Source organism: Oratosquilla oratoria, chromosome 38 (genome assembly GCF_046742065.1).
Source record: "Oratosquilla oratoria isolate Oo_2021 chromosome 38, ASM4674206v1, whole genome shotgun sequence".
NCBI classification, from domain to species: Eukaryota; Metazoa; Arthropoda; class Malacostraca; order Stomatopoda; family Squillidae; genus Oratosquilla; species Oratosquilla oratoria.
Window position 1 is genome coordinate 3117995 of NC_134814.1, and position 19778 is coordinate 3137772.

Here is a 19778-nt window from a genome sequence, read left to right on the forward strand (position 1 = left end):
CCCTCCCCCTCCCCTCCGCGTGTGAGCGATTTTTCAGTACTCTCCACACCCTCCATCTCTCCCCCCACATCTCTCTCTCTCTCGCCCTCTCTTCCCCTCTCTTCCCCTCTCTTCCCCTCTCTTCCCCTCTCTCTCTCTCTACCTCCCTCCCTCCCTCCCTCCCTATGTCACTTTCGCACTCTCACTTTCTCTTTCTATATCTATATCCCACTCGCTCGCTCGATCTCGCTTTTCCCTTTTCCTTCTCCCTCACCCGAACTCGTCCTCCGGTCTCCCCTTTCCCCATACCCCTCCTCCTCCCTCCCTCCCTCCCTCCCTCCCTCCCCCTTCCCCCTTCCCCCTTCCCTTTCCCCCTTCTCTCCTTCCCTTTCCCCCTTCCCTTTCCCCCTTCCCTTTCCCCCTTCCCTTTCCCCCTTCCCTTTCCCCCTTCCCTTTCCCCCTTCCCTTCCCCCTTCCCTTTCCCCCTTCCCTTCCCCCCTTCCTTTCTCCTCTTCTTTGCCCTCAACTTTAACCCCCACGCCCTCCCCTTTGTCCTTGTATTTCCCCTCTTCCTCCCTCCCCTCTCCCCTTCCTCCTCTGCCCCCTCCTCTTCCTCTTCCTCTTTCTGTATTTCACTTTTCTCCAATTCTTACTCCTCCCCCTCCTCTTCTACTTTTACTCCACTCTTCTTTCTACAACACCTTCTTCCTCCTCTCCCTCCTCTTCCTCCACCCTCCTCCTCTTCCTTCTCACCCTCCTTACCATCCTCTTCCCCCCACCCTCCTCCTCCCCCCACCCTCCTCCTCTTCCTCCTCACCCTCCTCCTCTTTCTCCTCACCCTCCTCTTCTTCCTCCTCACCCTCCTCTTCTTCCTCCTCACCCTCCTCTTCTTCCTCCTCACCCTCCTCTTCTTCCTCCTCGCCCTCCTCTTCTTCCTCCTCGCCCTCCTCTTCCTCCTCCTCGCCCTCCTCTTCTTCCTCCTCGCCCTCCTCTTCCTCCTCTTCTCCTCGCCCTCCTCTTCCTTCTCGCCCTGCTCTTCCTCCTCGCCCTCCTCTTCCTCCTCACCCTCCTCTTCCTCCTCATCCTCCCATTCTTCCTCCTCGCCCTCCTCTTCCTCCTCGCCCTCCTCTTCCTCCTCTTCCTCCTTGCCCTCCTCTTCCTCCTCGCCCTGCTCTTCCTCCTCGCCCTCCTCTTCCTCCTCACCCTCCTCTTCCTCCTCATCCTCCCATTCTTCCTCCTCGCCCTCCCATTCTTCCTCCTCACCCTCCCATTCCTCCTCCTCGCCCTCCCATTCCTCCTCCTCGCCCTCCCATTCTTCCTCCTCACCCTTCCATTCTTCCTCCTCACCCTCCCATTCTTCCTCCTCATCCTCCCATTCTTCCTCCTCATCCTCCCCTTCTTCCTTCTCACCCTCCCCTTCTTCCTCCTCACCCTCCCCTTCTTCCTCCCCACCCTCCCCTTCTTCCTCCCCACCCCCCCTTCTTCCTCCTCACCCTCCCCTTCTTCCTCCTCGCCCTCCTCTTCCTCCTCGCCCTCCTCTTCCTCCTCACCCTCCTCTTCTTCCTCCTCACCCTCCTCCTCTTCCTCCTCACCCTCCTCCTCTTCTTCCTCCTCATCCTCCCATTCTTCCTCCTCGCCCTCCCATTCTTCCTCCTCGCCCTCCCATTCTTCCTCCTCGCCCTCCCATTCTTCCTCCTCACCCTCCCCTTCTTCCTCCTCTACCACCCATTCTTCCTCCTCACCCTCCCCTTCTTCCTCCTCACCCTTCCATTCTTCCTCCTCACCCTCCCATTCTTCCTCCTCACCCTTCCATTCTTCCTCCTCACCCTCCCCTTCTTCCTCCTCACCCTCCCCTTCTTCCTCCTCACCCTCCCATTCTTCCTCCTCACCCTCCCCTTCTTCCTCCTCACCCTCCCCTTCTTCCTCCTCACCCTTCCATTCTTCCTCCTCACCCTCCCCTTCTTCCTCCTCACCCTCCCCTTCTTCCTCCTCACCCTCCCATTCTTCCTCCTCACCCTCCCCTTCTTCTTCCTCACCCTCCCTTTCTTCCTCCTCACCCTCCCATTATTCCTCCTGACCCTCCCCTTCTTCCTCCTCACCCTCCCATTCTTCCTCCTCACCCTCCCATTCTTCCTCCTCACCCTCCCATTCTTCCTCCTCACCCTCCCATTCTTCCTCCTCGCCCTCCCCTTCTTCCTCCTCACCCTCCCATTCTTCCTCCTCACCCTCCCATTCTTCCTCCTCACCCTCCCCTTCTTCCTCCTCACCCTCCCATTCTTCCTCCTCACCCTCCCATTCTTCCTCCTCACCCTCCCATTCTTCCTCCTCACCCTTCCATTCTTCCTCCTCACCCTCCTCTCCCTCTTCCTCTCTTTCCTCCTCTCCTTCCTCCTTTCCTCTCCTCCCATCCCCCTCCTCTCATCCCTCCCTCCATCCTTTCCTCCCTCCCTCCCTCCATCCTTTCCTCCCTCCCTCCCTCCCTCCCTCCCTTCCCTCCATCCCCTCCCTCCATCCCCTCCTCTTTCCTCCCCCTTCCTCCCTCTCTTCTTCCCGTCACTTCTTTCCTCCCATCACCATCCTCTCTCCTTTCATCATTCTCTTCTCTTCTCCTACCTCCCCTTATTGTCTGTCTCTCCTTTTCCTCCCTCACTCCTCATTTTCCTCTCTCTCTCATTTTCCTCTCTCTCCTCCTCACCTGTCTGCCTCCTCCCCTCCTCCCTCCTGTTACACCTCCTCCCCTTCTCTTCCCTGCCCCTTCTCCTTTCGCTTCCCTTCTCCTTTCGCTTCCGCCTCTCTTCTCCCCTTTTCTTCTTTCCTCCCCTTTTCCTCTTCACTCACCTTCCAGTCTCTCCTCTTCCCCCCTCCGCTTTCTCCTCTTCCCCTTCCACTCTCTCCTCTACCCATTCTACCCCGTTCTCTCCTTCCTGTCTTACCTTCCTTTATTCTTTCTCCTCCTCATAATTCTTTTCCCGTTTTCCTCTCTCCTCCACATTTTGCTTTCTTCCTTCCTGTCCTGTCCTTTTTTTTCTCTCCATCTTCGTTCTTTTCCTCCTTTTCGTCGTCCGCTAAAGACGTGCGAGGCCATCATAACTTGCTTGCCGAGACTTTTCTTGTATGATGCTATCCAGCTCGTCTTCGTGCCACAAATTCATTTTAGAAAACAGTTTATCTGACCAACCTTAATGTTGTAAAAGAAGTTGGCAAATTATTGCCTCTTGAGTCCATTGATCCACCAAATTCCAGATGTATTATTATCATTAAATAAATTACTTTTCATGGAATAACGCGTAGTAACCTGCACTTGCTTGAAATGCCAGCAGAACCATCAGTGTTGTATTTAATTACAGTTAGGTTCAGAAATCTTCACAAAGTATTCTCATGTGTTGATTGAGGTACATTGTCATATTAGCGCACTTTCGATAATTATGCCTGAATAGGACTTGTGTTATTTGTGTACTTTGTCTTACGTGTACTTTAGCATTTTATTCCTCTTGCAGTCACGGACAACCAGCGAGTCATCCTTCAGGTCACGGATGTCAACGACGAGGCACCATACTTCATCAATCGGCCTCTGCCCATGCAAGCTGTGGTGAAGCTGAATGCTCCACCCAACACTCCCGTCTTCACTCTGCAAGCTAGAGATCCTGACAAGGATCATGACATCCATTACTTCCTTGTACGAGACCGAAGTGAGTGATGTGTAAATTTCTTTGTATAAGTTATATAGGGAGGGGCATGAGATGAGTTTGGTTTATGAAGTGGTTATGTATTGGTAAGGGGAAAAGGCCTTTGATGTGTTTTTAGTTGGGGCGGGGGCTTGCATATACAGGCTATGTACAAGGACCATTTATAAAGTCAAACCCAATTGGAGTTGCAAATTTTGACATATTAGAAAAAAATATGATAATTGAGAAAATGGTATTTGCATCATTATAGCTGATTATCTCTTTGTATAGAAACTTTGATTGATTTAATGGCCTCCCCAACCCCCAATATTTAAAAAAAATACAGCAGTTTTGTCAAATGTACTCATGAACTCTTGAAGACCAACATGTGTGTTGTGTGTATTTGTATATGTTTTGAAGAGGAGAAACCATTTTAGGTTTCTATTCCATTTTGGAAGAAGGTTAACACTACTGAACTTTTGCAGCCGGAGGTCGATTTGAAGTTGACGAGAAATCTGGTGTGGTGCGAACACGTGGGAATGAAATGTTCCAGTTGGACATGGAATACGTTTTGTACGTCAAAGCAGAAGACCAGAATGGAAGGCTAGATGATAAGCATTTCCAGGCTACCTCAGAAGAAAGGCTGTCAATTGTCGGTGGCAAGCGACCACCCCAGTTCTACCTCCCAAAATATGAGAAAACTATTCCTGAAAATGCTGCCAAGGATTCTGAGTAAGTGGAAGCACTTTCTAGTGTATTTTTATTTTCTAAAAATTTATTAACACCTTGGCAGTGATAAAGCTAGATGTAATAGTTTGGCATTGGCCAGAATTAGTATGTGTGTTTCATAGTAGGAAAAGAATTGATTTCATTGGTATGATTCAAGTGGAACAGATTTGTCTTTTACTGGTCAAAATTAAACCCGTAACATATATACATTGTTGTTGTAAAAGGATTAGTGTACCAAATATATGGGAAGGCATGTAAGGATGTTTCACTTGTTTTGCCATGCCCTCTTTTGCCTTGGTACATGCAGAGTTGGATAAGATATTGTGGGAACACCGAAGAAAGGGATAAATTCATCCCTCAGTTGCCAAGATAGTGTGGATGATTTTTCTGTGGTTTACACACAGCTTGAAAGGATGTTCTTGTTAGCTTAATAGAGTGGATAAAAAAAAAGCAATGGGGAAGGGAAGGGAGGGGTGGTAAATTGGTTTTGCCTGTTAGGCTCTACTGTGGAAGAGCTGTGCCTTGCTGTATGGCATTTGTGAGTAGTGTGGGAAGGAACATTGTAGACCATCTCTGTGCTGAAATGAGAGGGATGATTGAGTCGATTTTTGTTTCCAATGTGGGAATTTGGTTTGAACTGACCATGAACTTAACAAGGGTGAAAATGGTTTAGGCACATTTTTTGCAGCACGTGTGACAGATTTACTTTGTGACAGAAAATGCCACAATATTCAGTTGTTGTTTTCTGCTGGGTTTGGCCCAACAGGGTACCATTGCACTGTAATGCCCTCCATGCCTTATGTTACAGTAAATTATATTTTTTTCTTGCTTTTCAGCATCATTTCTGTGAAGGCCAAGTCATTTGCCGACCGTGAGATCCGCTATACCCTCAATGCCAAGAGTCAGGGTGCTGGCACCTTCAACATTGGACCTACATCGGGCATTGTCCGTCTTGCAAAGGAACTTGACTTTGAAGATGTTAGACAGCCACACATCTATCAGTTGATGGTTACGGCCACAGAAGATTCAGGAGGATTTTCAACATCGGTTGATGTAGGTTGCCAGTTGTTTGTAATGTACTGTACATTAACTTCTGAAGTATATTCAAAGGCTTGTTCTAAAAAACATCTGCAGCCATAAGATGATGCTGTTTTGCATATCATCAGCACCTCCAGTGTTGGCCTTAGAGATTAGTGGATGCACATTGGAGAGATTTTTGTATCACAACAAAATCCCATAGATTAGGGTTTTTTAGAATTGTATTTTGAAACTGGGGAGTCAGATTTATTATTTTGTTGTAGGAATTTGTTACTAATTTTGTATTTTTTGTTACAGCTTACTATTAAAGTGACAGATGTGAACGATAATCCTCCGAAGTTTGACCTCCCTGACTACCAAGCACATAACATCGATGAAGATATTCCTATTGGATCTTCCATTCTGAAGGTATGTATTATAGAGTATCAGTCTTGATGTACATAATCCCATGCATGATAACAATTTTCTTTGAACTGATTGGATTAAGTAATATGGCAGGGTCCGGAGATGACCCAGTATTCATGAAGTGCTATGATGGGAGGGGTGATGAATAGGTTTGGATGGGTGTGGGGTGAGTATGTGTTTTGACCTGGCCCCTACCTTGTAAAAGGGTAAAGCCCCATTGGTATGTATGATATGTATTGGAACAGAATCTCATTGATTAGATAATGTTAGTCATTGGGACCAGTGATGGGTGTGTGCATGTGGTGGTCCTGCAAGATGGACAGCAAAGCTACCCATTTTCAGGTACAGCCTGGGCCCATGATCTCTGTCAACTTCAACTGTATATTTTAGAATTTTTCACTCGTAGAGATCAATCCGTCACTTCAATTGATCACACAGAGAGCTGACAACTAGCAGCTGCTTTCAGCTAGTGTGGTGGCAACTGTCCCACACTAATACAACAGACAGCAGTCCAGAGTTTCATTCGGAGAGACGAAGCCAATGATGGGTACCTCTGTGTGGTGATCCTGTAAGATGTACAGTAATGCTGTCCATTTTCCTCCATCAGGAGTTGACACATGGCCCAAGATCTTTCAGTTAACTTCAACTCCATTTCTTCTATTTTTTCACACATGGAGAGATATAGCCAGTGATTGTTCCCCTCCCCCTTGCTACTTTCAGCTGGTTTCATAGAAACAGTCTCATACTGATACAACACAGACAGCAGTCCAAAGTTTTTTCCCTGAGAGATCTGTGGGAGGTTCAGAGGACTATTGCCAGTCACCGTGGGGTTGTATTAATTAAGAATATTTGTGTTAGTCACCTATCTTTACATGAAAAAGTTGTCGTAATAGTCAAAGGTAATAGAGATATCTTGGACACGGTTTACAAAGGGTGCCAGCCCATCTGTGTTGCATCTCCAAGTAGAGATGCGGGTATGAATGGGTTTTGATGGTGGACTATGGGGATGGGAGTCTTTGGCATCCATCTTGCAAGATCACCACAAGTGTCACTTAATTTAGGTGCCCCACAGTGAATTGCATGTTCTGTACGGATAGTAGGGACATTATTCTAGCTTGTGTAAATTTATTTTATTCAGCTGAGACGTCAATATAGAGAAGGGATTGACCCCTTTCCCTACTGAAGGGACAGCGATAGATGAATCAAATTGTGGGGATTGATTGATTGCTTCTGAATAAAGTAAGTACTCCATGGTGTACCATGGAGTACAAATCCAAGTAGCGCCAACCCTTTACCCCCACAGAAGAGTATAAGACATAGGTTAATAAAATGGCATTATCGAGAATAAGTTTAATAGGTCATGAGAGTAGGTGGGGGTTAATGACAAGTTGAATTGTCTTGGTGATTTGACCAGTATTATCAAGCGTTTTATTTATTTATTTTTTCCACAGGTCAAGGCACGTGATGAAGATTCAGGCTCCAATGCTGAGATTGTGTACTCTGTGTCAGATGATCACTTCAAAGTGGACAATAAGGGAATCATTTACAACAAGAAAACACTGGACGCTGATGACAACAATGCTTATTATGAGTTCACTGTCACAGCTACTGATAGAGGTGAGGATATTGATATACTTTTATTTAGCTCTATCTTCTGACTGCTGTCCATCTCAAAAATCCCCATTACCACATCTAGTAGCTCAAATAGATGAGAAATCTAGTCCCACCCATCCTCTTTCTTTTGGTTGTGGGGCTAGATGGATTTATCAAGTGCTGGCAAAGTTGCAGGGAAAAGATACATTTTTCCCCAGTATTGTTTTTTTATTTTGTATTTTCTTTAAATTACTAGGTGAGCCTCCCAAGGAAGGAACGGCCACTATCCGTATTTACACCAAGAACAAGAACGATGAGGAGCCAAAATTTTCACAGCAGGTGTACACTCCCAATGTAGATGAAAATGCCGGACCCAACACTCTGGTGACAACTGTCGTTGCTTCAGACAAGGATGGTGATAATGTAGAGTTCGGATTTGTTGGAGGCGAGAAAAATTCGGGGCAGTTCGTCATAGAAAAGATGACGGGTGTGATCCGATTACATCCTGGTCAGATCTCGCTGGATCGTGATAAGTATGAGTTGAATGTAACAGCTGTAGATGATGGCGAGTGTTGTCCCGGAGGCTCTCACTCCCCTCATACCTCGACAGCCGTCGTGGTTGTATTCATCACTGATGTTAACGACAACAAACCAATATTCCACGACTGTACATCCTATCATGCAAAAGTTGAAGAGTCTGCTCCAAATGGATCATCTGTCATTACAGTTCAAGCCACTGATGAAGACAAAGGTGTTAATGGTCAGGTGAGTAGTTGTCTACTTCATTGTAGACTTTTATTTGTATTTAAATTAATTTGAGAAAGGGCAGAGATGTTCTTCCTTTGGGCTTTCATGTATTTGGAGGTGTATGGCATAGTTGATAGAAAAGTTTTATGAAGTGTATTGTGAATGTGGGAAATCTGTTAAGAATAGTAAAATAATTTTGTTGTAGTAGAAAGAGGGGAATCTTTGTTGAGGAAGCACAGGAGAGGACAGAAGATAGGGGTGAATGGAGAATGTGTATGGATGATGCTGTGATGCATGAGGCATGAGGGGGAGTGGGTGGGGGATGGGGGGTGAGGGAGTACGTGTGAAAAATATGGGCCTGTTTTAAGTGTAGTGGTACTATGAAGGGGATGTCTTGAGGGTTCAGGTCTTTACAGTAGAAGAAAAAACATTAGTGTATTCCTTTGCAGTAGCTGTTTGTTCAAGGGTCATGTGACAGTTTGTTGTCATTCACAAATAGCTGGGGGTCCTGAATTAGAACAAGGTAAAATAGAAACCCTAGATGCAAGTTGTAGGTTTGCTCTCGGTATTTTGTCCTGTCCAGGAATCCATTTCGTGTGTTACAATAGTAATCAAGGAAGCGCGTTGGCTAAGTGGGTTAGGGCATTGTTACTTGCGGTGAAGGTTGAGGTGAGGGTGGTTTGAATCCTGCCACCGGCGAAGTTGAACCAAGGGCATGGTTCATTAAATTCCACGCTACAAAGCCCTCTGTGAGGGGCACCATCCTAGCCTCCCGATAGGGGGGGAGTGTGTGACGTTAAACCATATCATCTTCACAATAGTAATCAAGATTTAAAACTTTCATTGTGCTAACCCATGAGGAAGGCTCCTGGATGGGAATTGAAACGTTGGGAATAAATTGACTACAGGAGGTGCCAAGATAGAAGGGAGGGAGGAGGGTGGATGGGAGTGGAATATATGGGAAATGAAATGGTTGGGAGTGATTTCTATGACTTTTTCTTTTTGGCTACCCCCCGTGTAAGGGGGAAAAGCCTTTGGTATATGTATGAATACAAAGTTTCCACTTTGCCATGTTCACTTGTTATCTGGTGCTGAATGGTGTGTGGGTGATTGAGGATATTCCAGAACTTTGAGTGAGAGATAGAAGTTGAAAAGGCTCAGGAGAGGAGGCAGAAGGTCTGTATGGGTGTACAGGTGATTGGTTAACCACAGATTGCTAAAATATTATCTAGTTGAAGGTGATGCTGTTTTCAGAAAAACGTTAAAATATTATCTATTTGAAGGTGATGCTGTTTTCAGAAAACAGCATCACCTTCAACAAAATTTGTTTATTAGAAGACTTACTGCCTGTATATACTTTAAATATTATATAGTATTAAAACTTAAGCAATGAGAATCCTACATTATTTTCTCACCACTCCATTGTGCATCTGTTATAGGTCAAGAGCACATGGTGATATATAGATAGTTTATTGGTTTAACAATGCCTCTCAAGAATAATTTCAAGATTGGTAACACCATACACATTTTTTATTGGTTAATATTTAATTGTTATATATTTTTTCAGGTTCGGTATAGTATTGTGCAACAACCAAATCAGAAGGGAACGAAATTCACAGTTGATCCTGAAACTGGTGCAGTGACGACTAACAAAGTGTTCGACCGTGAGGGAGAGGATGGGAAATTTGTTTCTGTCACTGTAAAAGCGACAGATAATGGAGACCCATCATTGGAAGGTGTCTGCTCCTTCACTGTTGAAATCACCGACATCAATGACAACCCACCTCTTTTCGACAGACAAGTTAGTAGTTTTCATTATGTTTGGGATGCTCTTCTTTGGTAGAAAATGTTGTGGAGAAAAATTAGCTAACATCTAGTTGCCAGCATTTATAATTGGTACAGTGGCTGAAACAAGTGTAACAACTCTTGCTTCAAGTTCCACAGACAAGAAACTTGTGGCTCTACAGTAGGCGGCAGCAGTCCATAGATATTTCTGGGAAGAAATGTAGTTGTGTCACATTAGTGTGGGAATGTCTCTGTGCATTGTCATTGGCTGCTATGAGGAAGGATGGAGGAGCAACTGCTCATTGTCAGCCCTCCTAATATAAAAAAAAATGGAGGAAAGGTAGTTGAAGCTGATTGAGATCTTGGTATCAGTCTGGAAACTGTCATGCATTTCCACATAGTGATGAGGATGTTGATGGGGTTTGAAAACAAATGATGGGAGAGATTCTTCTTCTTGAAATCTATCTCAAAGGACCAACATGGGCAGGCTTCCTTCATTGTTGTGTTTGTTTATGAAATGATACAATGTTAACATACTGCTGGCTGAGCGGGTGAGGGTGTCATTACTTACGGTGAAGGTTGTGGTGATGATGATTCGAATCCTGCTAGGGGCGAGTTGAACCAAAGGTATAGTTCATTAAATTCCATGCTACAGAGTCCACTGTAAGGGGTTCCTAGCTTTCAGGTAGGGGGGAGTTTGTGACTTAAAACCAAATCATCATTAACATCATGCATAGCCTGATGTTACAATATAAGCAATGACGCACTTGTTACAAAGAAGGTGAATTGTATTTCATTCCCACTAATCTTAATTTCTGTCATTGGGGATAATATCATGCTGAAGAAGTGATCACAATTTGTATAGGAGAGATTTAAGAATGATGGCAGAAAGGGTGATAGTACATGTTAGATATCATCTTTCTTATTTGAGTAAAGATCATCCTATAGCACGTTGCATCACTGGTCTGTAGGGTTGCCGCCACAGTCCATTGTGAATGTATAAAACTTGTGCAGTCAGCTCCTTGTACAGGTAAAGTGTTTATTCCAGCTTTTTACCAGTTTTAAGTGCTGGCAATTGTACCTGTAATACCTCTTATCCACAATGTAGGTGAAAGAGTTAATGTGCTAGATAAGAATTTTTTCTTGTGAAGTATCTTTTGTTTTCAAAATATAGTATATGCCAGGCATAGATTTTTTCTTGTAAGAACAAGAGATTGATAGTGAATATTATGGTATATAGTTTCATATCAGTGTTTTCATTTCTGTATTTTCTTGCTTTTTAATGACTCCATACATTTAATAAAATGATGCAATTTTATTTTACAGAAATATGTTGAGAATGTCAAACAGGATACCAATGTTGGCGCAAACATCTTGCGTGTCTCAGCAAGTGACGAAGATGCTGACAACAATGGTGCCATCATGTACAACTTGACCATGGCTTCCAACCCCACCGATGTGGAGTACTTTGAAATCCAGCCCGAGTCTGGATGGATCATGCTGAAGAAACCACTTGACGTGAGTGAACTGGTTTAGGGTTGAAGGTTCACTTCTGGAGAATCTGTGGAATACTCTGGGAAGAATGAACCATAATTGTGGGTGTCAGATATGTTGAGAGGTCACAAATATAAAGTTTCTAGTTAAGGGAATAATTTGAGTGAATCCTTTCCAGTTTGTCAATTGTTTTAATAAAAAAAAAATCAAAGGGGCTTATGAATTGTAATGATTTGAGAAAAAAATTTGTAAAGTCATGAATTCCAAGTTTCTGATAATGGGTCTGATTTGTTCATAATAGTTATTGCCTACTTTTCAGTCCCAGCAAACTTAAAGAAAAGTCTTAGTCTGTCAATACTATTTTCTTCTGAATTTCCACAAAAGAGAATTTGTATGAAATACTTGTTTACCCGCAGTTTATATAATAATGTCAAGTCCCAAGTTTTATCAAACCAGTTGTGAGTTTCTTCGTGGGCACAAGCATTTTGCTTAACAGTAAGGGAGCATGTGTGGGGCCTTCACTTTCTTTTCTAACTTGATCATCTGGAGAGAGACTGTTGATATTTGTAGTTAGTCAAATGAGATATGAGACAGTACTTGTGGACATTTTGTTTGTTTTCATAATATGTTCTTGATAATTTGTAAGAATACTTATGTTTATTTTTTTTTGTTTTACGTTTTTTATCCAAGTCATGTCCGCCTTTTGTAAGTAAATGTGTTCCAGTAAGTATCATGATTCCCTAAGATTATCACCTGTAATTGTTGGACCTTTAAAGAGCTGAACTATGTTCCCTTTCAGAAGTACTTAGTTTTTTAAATATAGTAAATGAAGATAATGATCCCCCCCCCACCCCACCCCCAAGTAAGCTAATAGTTTTTGTGATGCATTTTGATCCGAGTACTGGAGCTATTTACAAATCAAACCAAGAGAATAGTTGTTTAAGAAGTATTATTTAGTGCCGGACCTGTTTTACGGTGAAGTACTATAGGTTCTAAGCCAATTAGGAGCCCCTGCAGTGGAGCTATTTACCTGTTGATAGATACAAAATTCTTGGTAGCTATGAGGTAAAGCAGAAGAGCCAACAGGTAGATGGTAGATGAGTAAGTATGTTTTGTGTGTCCTGGTTGAGTTACCTGGCATTTGTGTGACCCTATGTGCACCCTGTGCCCTACCTAGACACCCTAAATGGACTAGTATACTCAGTTCCTTGACTGCTACAACCTTGCATTGGTTCCCATCTCAGTATATACAATTGCAGTATTGGGAAATAATAATAATGTCTTTTGTCTTCTCATCTGTTTGACAACACATTTTATAGATACTCCTTGCTTTTATTTTTGTGGATATTTTTAATTTTTAATTTTTCCACATATCAATTTTTCTTTTCTCTAATTTTTGTTGTTGTGTTGTGTGACTCTATAATATATATTTAGCGTGCTGAGTTCGAAGTGGTGGTAGTAGCCATGGACCAAGGGACCCCTCCGATGTCCTCAGAGGTCCTGGTCCACTTGTCTATTGTGGACCGGGCCAATCGCCCCCCAGTTTGGGATCAGACTGTCTACGGTCCCATCACCATCCCAGAGAACATAAGTGTGAGCAAGAATGTGTACTCCATCAAGGCCAGGTTGGTGTTTGCTGGTGCTCAAGCTCCCAAGGCAACACAGCTGTGGAAGAAGCAGTGTTGTCCAGTGGGGAGTTGTAGCCGCCAGTATAGTGCCTAGTGTAGTGGGGGCTGCCGTGGGGGGGTACGAGGTGAAGGGTAACCACCAATACTAACATTGCCACCCCGTGGCCCAGCCCTCTCTATTGCTTATGTTAGCATTTTCATTTCCTATTTTTCTCTAGTTCCAGCGCAGTTTTAACCCGATGCAGATTTTTTCTTTACCTTCACAATTTTTATTTAAAGTTACTACTAAAAGGTAGTTAGAGTCTACAGACACACTAACATTACTAACCTTAATATTCACTCTCTCCACAAATGGCACCACAGCGAGAGTCGTATCGCCTGACCGCTGTAGCTCAGGACAAAGGGTTCCCACCGCTCTCTCGCACTGTGGACGTTCAGATTGACGTTGTGGACCGCGCCAACAACCCACCCGTATGGACCCAGTCCATCTATGGCCCCATTTACATCAAGGAAAACAGGCCTGTAGGGGCAGGAGTAATCTCAGTGAAGGCCAGGTCTGTTGTGCTACCCTGCCACTCCTGCCTGGGCCGTTTTGCCCCATGCACGGTGGTGGTTGCACACTCACGCCACTCATGCCACACTCATGCCACCAGCCCACACTCAGCTGCACACATATACCTTCCAGCCAGTCTTCCACCACTTAGTCAAAATTTAAAAAACAAGAGTGAAGAAGGAGAAAGTAGTACTTAGTTTTTGTTTCTTCTTACACGAGGTAGTGAACTACCCACTCATTAGATGGATAACTGTGGCTATCACCCAATTTTCTGCTAGTGTAATGACCTCAGGTCATGCATGTAAGAGTATTACAGCCCTTAGCAAGTCTATATAACAGGAAGGTGTGTGTATGGGCCGTGGCGGGCAAGCCTGGAAGTGAGAAATGAGTGTGGTGTGGCGGTGCCCAAACTACTCAGGGCAGTTTGGAAATTTTGGAGCATTTGGCACGCTGACCCTTTGCTCCCCGGCCCTGCCCTCCCTTGCACTTATGCGTCATTGCATGCGCCCGTTGGACCTCGTTTGACTTGTTATTTTTTCTTATTTTTCTTTTTTTTTCTTTCTTTTTTTTCGTCTTTTTTTTTTTTTTCTTACCTGCATGGCTTCCGTTGGTCATCTTTAGGTCTTTTGTAGTTGGTTTCCCACTTTGAACTTTTTATTTTTGTTTTCTACTGGTGGTGATACCAAAGATTTTTATACAGATTTAATCTTTAATCATATTTTGTCATTGAATTGATACCGGCAATAACTGTAGTGATTTTTTATACAAATGACATAGTTTCATAGGTAATGTACATAATTAGTTTTGTTACATGAAGTAGCAAGTAGCACGTGATAATTTTTGCTAGGTGTTAGAAAGCCGCTTACAAATGCAAACACGACTGCCGCAATTGTCACACAGAAATGAGAATGTGAGCTGCTTCAGACTTTTGGTGTGCAAGCTTTTAATGTTTTTGTGTTGAATGTTTAGGCCAGGAGAGTTCCGCATGTCTGTTTTGAGACCCTGATTCATAGGCATTGTTTTGATGTTGCCTGACATTTGCAAGCAAGCAAGCAAGCAAGCAAGCAAGCCCTAGTGAGAGCTTACATGGTAGAGTGCATATGCTAAACGGCTTGGAAAAACAGCCTTTTTACATCTAGGAGCTGTGATTTTAGGATTTTTTTACTAATGAATACTAACAAGAAAGAGATTAACTTTGCATTGAGTACTGAATTGTAGTCAGGAGTTAGTACCTAGTCATGATAGTAGGCAGGGCAAAGGCTAGCAAAGTGATCCAGGATGGCCAAAGCTGGAAGTGTTGTTTCTGTCCAGCTGGGAATGCCTACATGGTTTTGAAAGAAGGGGTAAAGAAGTTCAGAAGTGATCGAAAACATGAGGAGCAGCAACTGCCTGTCGGATGAAGGGCCCCCCTCCCCCACCCTCCATGTTTTTATTTGTTTATTTTTTTGTTTTGTTTTTTTTCTGTCTGCCCACTTTGATTAACATGGTCACAACTATTTTAGGCCTAGAGGATTTTCAAGTCCTGTGCCGTGGCACTCAAGTTTGACGATCGGTGAGACGTGATTCACAATTTTACGATTTTGAAGAATCCCCCTGACCTGCATTATTGAGGTGACCTGGGTGAACCAGACTTTTTAAGATTTCCCAGGTGATGGAGGACCCAAAATTTCTTGAAGCCACATGGAGCATTTTGGCAATGTTTTGCCTTGTTTTCCTGGCTTTGACCCATGGGTCCTTGGCGGGTGGAGGTCTCACCCACGCACCCAGCTGGGGTACACACAGTTGACACGTAGTTGATTTAAAACAACTAGATGGCTGTAGATGAATAGGTAGATTTAGTTTTAATCAGATTGTATATAGCAGCAGCAGCAGCAGCAGTACTCAGCTCCTTGTAAGTAGATAAAAGAAATGTCATAGCTTTGAGAAGGCAGGAGGTAGCACGCATAGGGAATTTCAGCTTCCTAGGATATTGAGTGAATTATGGCCCAGGGCATTCTAGATGGCTACAATGTAGAGACCTAGAAAGATATTTTTTTCGTTAATAAAGGTTGCTTATGCACTTCTACTAGACATGGATTGCATATGTACATTAATATTGCACTAATTCATGTTTTATATAAGATTTTTAGGATTAAACCAGGGAATAGCATTAGAAATTAAATCATTTTTTTATTAACTGGTGATTTTGGTTTTTTGGTGACTATATAGCTAACATGGAATATATGATGACTAGGGTACTTTGTCGTTCGTGAACCTTGGCTCTGCAAGTATTTCCAAAGTTAATACTTCCAAACTCTAGTGCCATTAGGCCCAGCTAACCCTTCATGTTGTTCTGACAACGTACCCCTCCAGCTCTGGCATCGAGGACAACCCAGTAGTGTTCTATCGGATCATCAGAGGATCCACTGCTCAAACCAACAAGCACGACACCTTCTACCTGCAGCAGCGACCAGACAACGGAGACACGTGGGCGGATATCAAGGTTAACCACCCACTGGACTATGAGAGTATCAAGGAGTACAACTTGACTGTGAGAGTAGAGGTGAGTTCTAGAGGTCTTCAGTACTGAGAGGAACTTCTTGGAGAGCTCCAAGTGTGTTGGTCCTCATTTTTTCTGGGAAATGGAAGAATAGGTTCCTGAGCTAGGAATCTTTGTAAAGTAATGCTGTGAACCTGCAGCTTTGATTTTGCAACTACTTTACGTAGAGCTGAGGAGCCCTTACTAACAGTATATTGTGTTTGTTGAATAATGGCTTATGTATGGAGCAGTACTGTAGTCCTTTTCACCATCGTTGTGTGTTGATATATACATTGGTGTAAATATGTTTCACTTGTACAGTTGCGGTGAAGGGTAACAATTCTAAAATATCCAGCCTCGGTATAAGAATCTCTATCTCTCTCTCCTCTCTCACCTCTCCTCTCTATCTCTCTCTCTCCTCTCCTCTCCTCTCTTTCTCTTTCCTCTCCTCTCTTTCTCTCTCTTTCCTCTCCTCTCTTTCTCTCTCTTTCTCTCTTGCTCTTATTTTCTCTTTGTCTCTATTTTGTTCTTTCATTTTCACTCATTTTTTCTCTATCTCCTTTTTTCTCTTTCCTTACTTTCTTATCTTCCCCAACTTTCTTCTCTTCCTCTTCTTTTCCTTATTCACCTCATTCCCCCTCTTTCCTCTCCCCACTTTTCCCCCTCCCCCTTTCTCCTCCCCCCCCCCCTTTGTCATGAAAAGTGAATTGCATTTACCATGTTATTGCTGATTCTCAAATTTTTTGAGTACAATGTTTTGTTATAACGCATGCCATGCTTATGTTTCACTAGAACAATGGACCCCAGCAATTGGCCTCAGAAGCAACAATCTATGTTGTTTTGGAGGATGTCAATGATGAGATTCCCCTCTTCACGGAAAGAGAACAGGAGACTGTTCTTGAAGGCGAACCCATTGGGACCAAGGTTACACAGGTCAATGCAATTGACAAGGATGGAACATACCCAAATAACGAGGTAGGTTGGGTCTTTTATCATATTTGAACCTCATAATACCTCGGTTATACTCTGGGTCACAGAAGGGTCATTGTGTAGTATGGATGGAGCATGAGACCACAGAATGAAGATGTTATCAGTTTGGGAATGTGCACTGATGATTTTGTGATCCATTGTAGAAACGTTTAAGAAATATTGAGTGAACGTGTAGAACATTTTGCATTATCCTTATGAAAGGTTTACTATAGAACTGAATAAAGTAACATTATAGTAGCTAATGAAATAACTTGATAGTGGAACAAAAAGATGGCCTCTTAGTTCTGAAGGGGTTAATTAAAATGAGTGAATTTCTTAGAACATAAGAAATAAAGGAGACTGCAAAAGACCATAAGGCCTACACTAGGCACTTCCGTATCCATCACCACCTGTCATCCCCATCCATAAAGTTGTCTAATCATTTTTTAAAACAACTGATAGTTTCAGCGCTTACTACGTGGTTACTAAGTTTATCCCCAAAGCCATGAAATAGTTGAGCAGTAAGTAGGGGATCATAGGAGAGAAAAGAAAGTTGCTGGAAGCAGCAGGGAAGGTGAGGGAGTCCGAGAAGAAAGTAGATATAAGGTGGAGGTAGGTGTTGGATGGAGAGTTTTGAAAAGAACAGAAACAAGCTAAGAATGAGGAAGCAGAGTCAAATAGAGAATAGGAGGTAAAGGGTAATGGATAATGTTAATGTAAGTGGAAGGCAGTTAGGGGAAGATGGGTATTTCAAGGATTGGTTGAATATGGAGGAGAATAAAAAGGCTTTGTGGTAGTAGGAGATGCCAGGTGGATGACTTTTGTGGGAGATGAAAATGAGAGCTTTGGGAAAAGAGGAGATACAAAGAGCACTAAAATAAATGAAAGGTTGTAAAGCAGCTGGATTAGATGGTTGTCGCATAGCGTCTGATGAAGGGAGTAGTTATAGTGAAATGGTGAGTGAGATTTTTCAATGTGTCCACAAGTGAGTGAAGTATTCTAGTGGACAGGAGTAGGTGTAGAGTTCTACAAGACAAGGGCAAAAGGGACAAATATGAATGTAGTAGCTGTAGAGGGATTGTTCTGTTTGTATGGTTGATAAGATGTATGGGATGGCTTTGCTTGAGAGGATTGGGAATGAAACAGAGGGAGGATTTATTATGTATATATAAATAAAATGAAGATGGGGTAAGCTAGCTTTGGCTGTTAGACCCTGCTGTGGAAGATCTATGCCTTGCTTTCTTCTCTTAAGTAGAAGTTGTAACCCAAACATGGTGAGGGACAGGGTGACTGTATTTCCAAGGTGCTGAGGTGGGAAGGTTAATTGAATAGATTTTATTTATGATGTGGTTGTCATGCTTTGACCATCGTCCTTATAACGGGTGTGTTTGGCTGATTCAGAGCACGTGCCCACATCATGCATAAATAAGTGGTTAATTGTAGTATACATATACCAAAGGTTTTTTCCCCCTTACAAGGGAGGTAGACAAACAACAAAGAAATAAAAACCACTCCCACCCATTAATTGTAGTTAAAAGTCCAATTGTCAGGCAGTCACAAATAGTGAAGAACATAGTCATCATTACTTTTTTTTTCTTCCTCAAGTCTGCATGGTGTCTATCATTAGAAGTTAAACATTCATAATAGAGGGGTATACTTCTGAAAGCACTGATGTACAGCAGTCATTGAAACATCTAGTACATAAAAACAGATGCAAAGAGAGGGGAGAAGTTTGCATCAGGATGTCCTTCGTAGCAGCAGCAGAAGCTGTCTATTTTGCTGTGACGTCCCAGATGATGAAAGGGTGCCATAAAGATAAATGAAATAGCCTGGCAGCAACAAGAATATAAGAGAAAATGGTACACAGCACTGAGTGGGTTAATCACAATAGGTATAATCATTTCACTACTAAAATAGGCAAATAGAATAACCAGTTTCAGCTAGAATAAAATGAAAAATACCAGTTGGTGTAGATAGAGTCAGGTACTAGGGTAAGTGCCAGTTATTGCTGACTGCGAGGGCTCCCCTTGCTGCAACATTATTTGAGTATTTGGACAGGCATTTTTAACATCGTGGTAGTTTGTATTAACCTGGTATAATTTTCTTGCAGGTTTTATATCGGATAGTGGATGGAGATCGAAATGAAGGAAGGGACTTTTTCGAAATTCGGTAAGTGGTAAACTGGTTTAAGATTTCATTTTATTTTATTTTTTTTTATTTATTTATTTATTATTATTATTTTTTTAATATATTTATTTATTTTATTTATTCATTTTATTGATTTATTTCCTTAGCAAATTTCCCTGCCTCCAGTGAAGAGGAGATAGGCACAGCACTGTCTTCTCTCTCCCCCCCCCCCCTTTTTTTTTATAGTAGTTTCAGAGGGATCAGAGTGTTGATTGTAGTTTGGAAGGCTTATGGGAGGGTTTGGATTGAGATTGAGAGGATTAGGAGAGGAATAGATGGGGTTGTGTGAATCAGAATTTTGTGGCAAGCAAAGGGTAAGGATGTTTCTGGGGCCTTTATGGATTTGGAAAAGGCTTATGACAGGGAAGACAAGAAGTTTTTGTGGGAGGTTTTGCATATATGTGGGATTGGAGGAAAGCTGTTAACCCCTTCCATATGGTGCCGCACACGTAGGCGTCATGGACTTAGATCTCGGTGGCAGCAGCCAA

General features: G+C 43.0%; 1 protein-coding gene across 10 annotated transcripts in view; it reads left to right on the plus strand.

The window, feature by feature from the left end:
- CadN (neural cadherin) overlaps nt 1-19778 on the plus strand; it is a 646487-nt gene that overhangs the window by 385757 nt on the left and 240952 nt on the right. For 7 of the 10 annotated variants that reach the window (XR_012965868.1, XM_076175969.1, XM_076175967.1 and 4 more), the window contains 12 exons: nt 3477-3668; nt 4130-4376; nt 5210-5426; nt 5709-5819; nt 7268-7433; nt 7666-8174; nt 9724-9957; nt 11268-11459; nt 13427-13617; nt 15969-16158; nt 16927-17109; nt 19214-19272. Coding sequence is in view for 9 of the 10 variants with exons in the window: in XM_076175969.1 (XP_076032084.1) it covers nt 3477-3668; nt 4130-4376; nt 5210-5426; nt 5709-5819; nt 7268-7433; nt 7666-8174; nt 9724-9957; nt 11268-11459; nt 13427-13617; nt 15969-16158; nt 16927-17109; nt 19214-19272 (2491 nt within the window). In the remaining variant the exon portion in view is untranslated. Of the gene's footprint in view, nt 1-3476; nt 3669-4129; nt 4377-5209; nt 5427-5708; nt 5820-7267; nt 7434-7665; nt 8175-9723; nt 9958-11267; nt 11460-12869; nt 13061-13426; nt 13618-15968; nt 16159-16926; nt 17110-19213; nt 19273-19778 lie in introns of all 10 variants that reach the window. The other 3 variants (XM_076175966.1, XM_076175973.1, XM_076175971.1) reach the window with 1 other exon arrangement.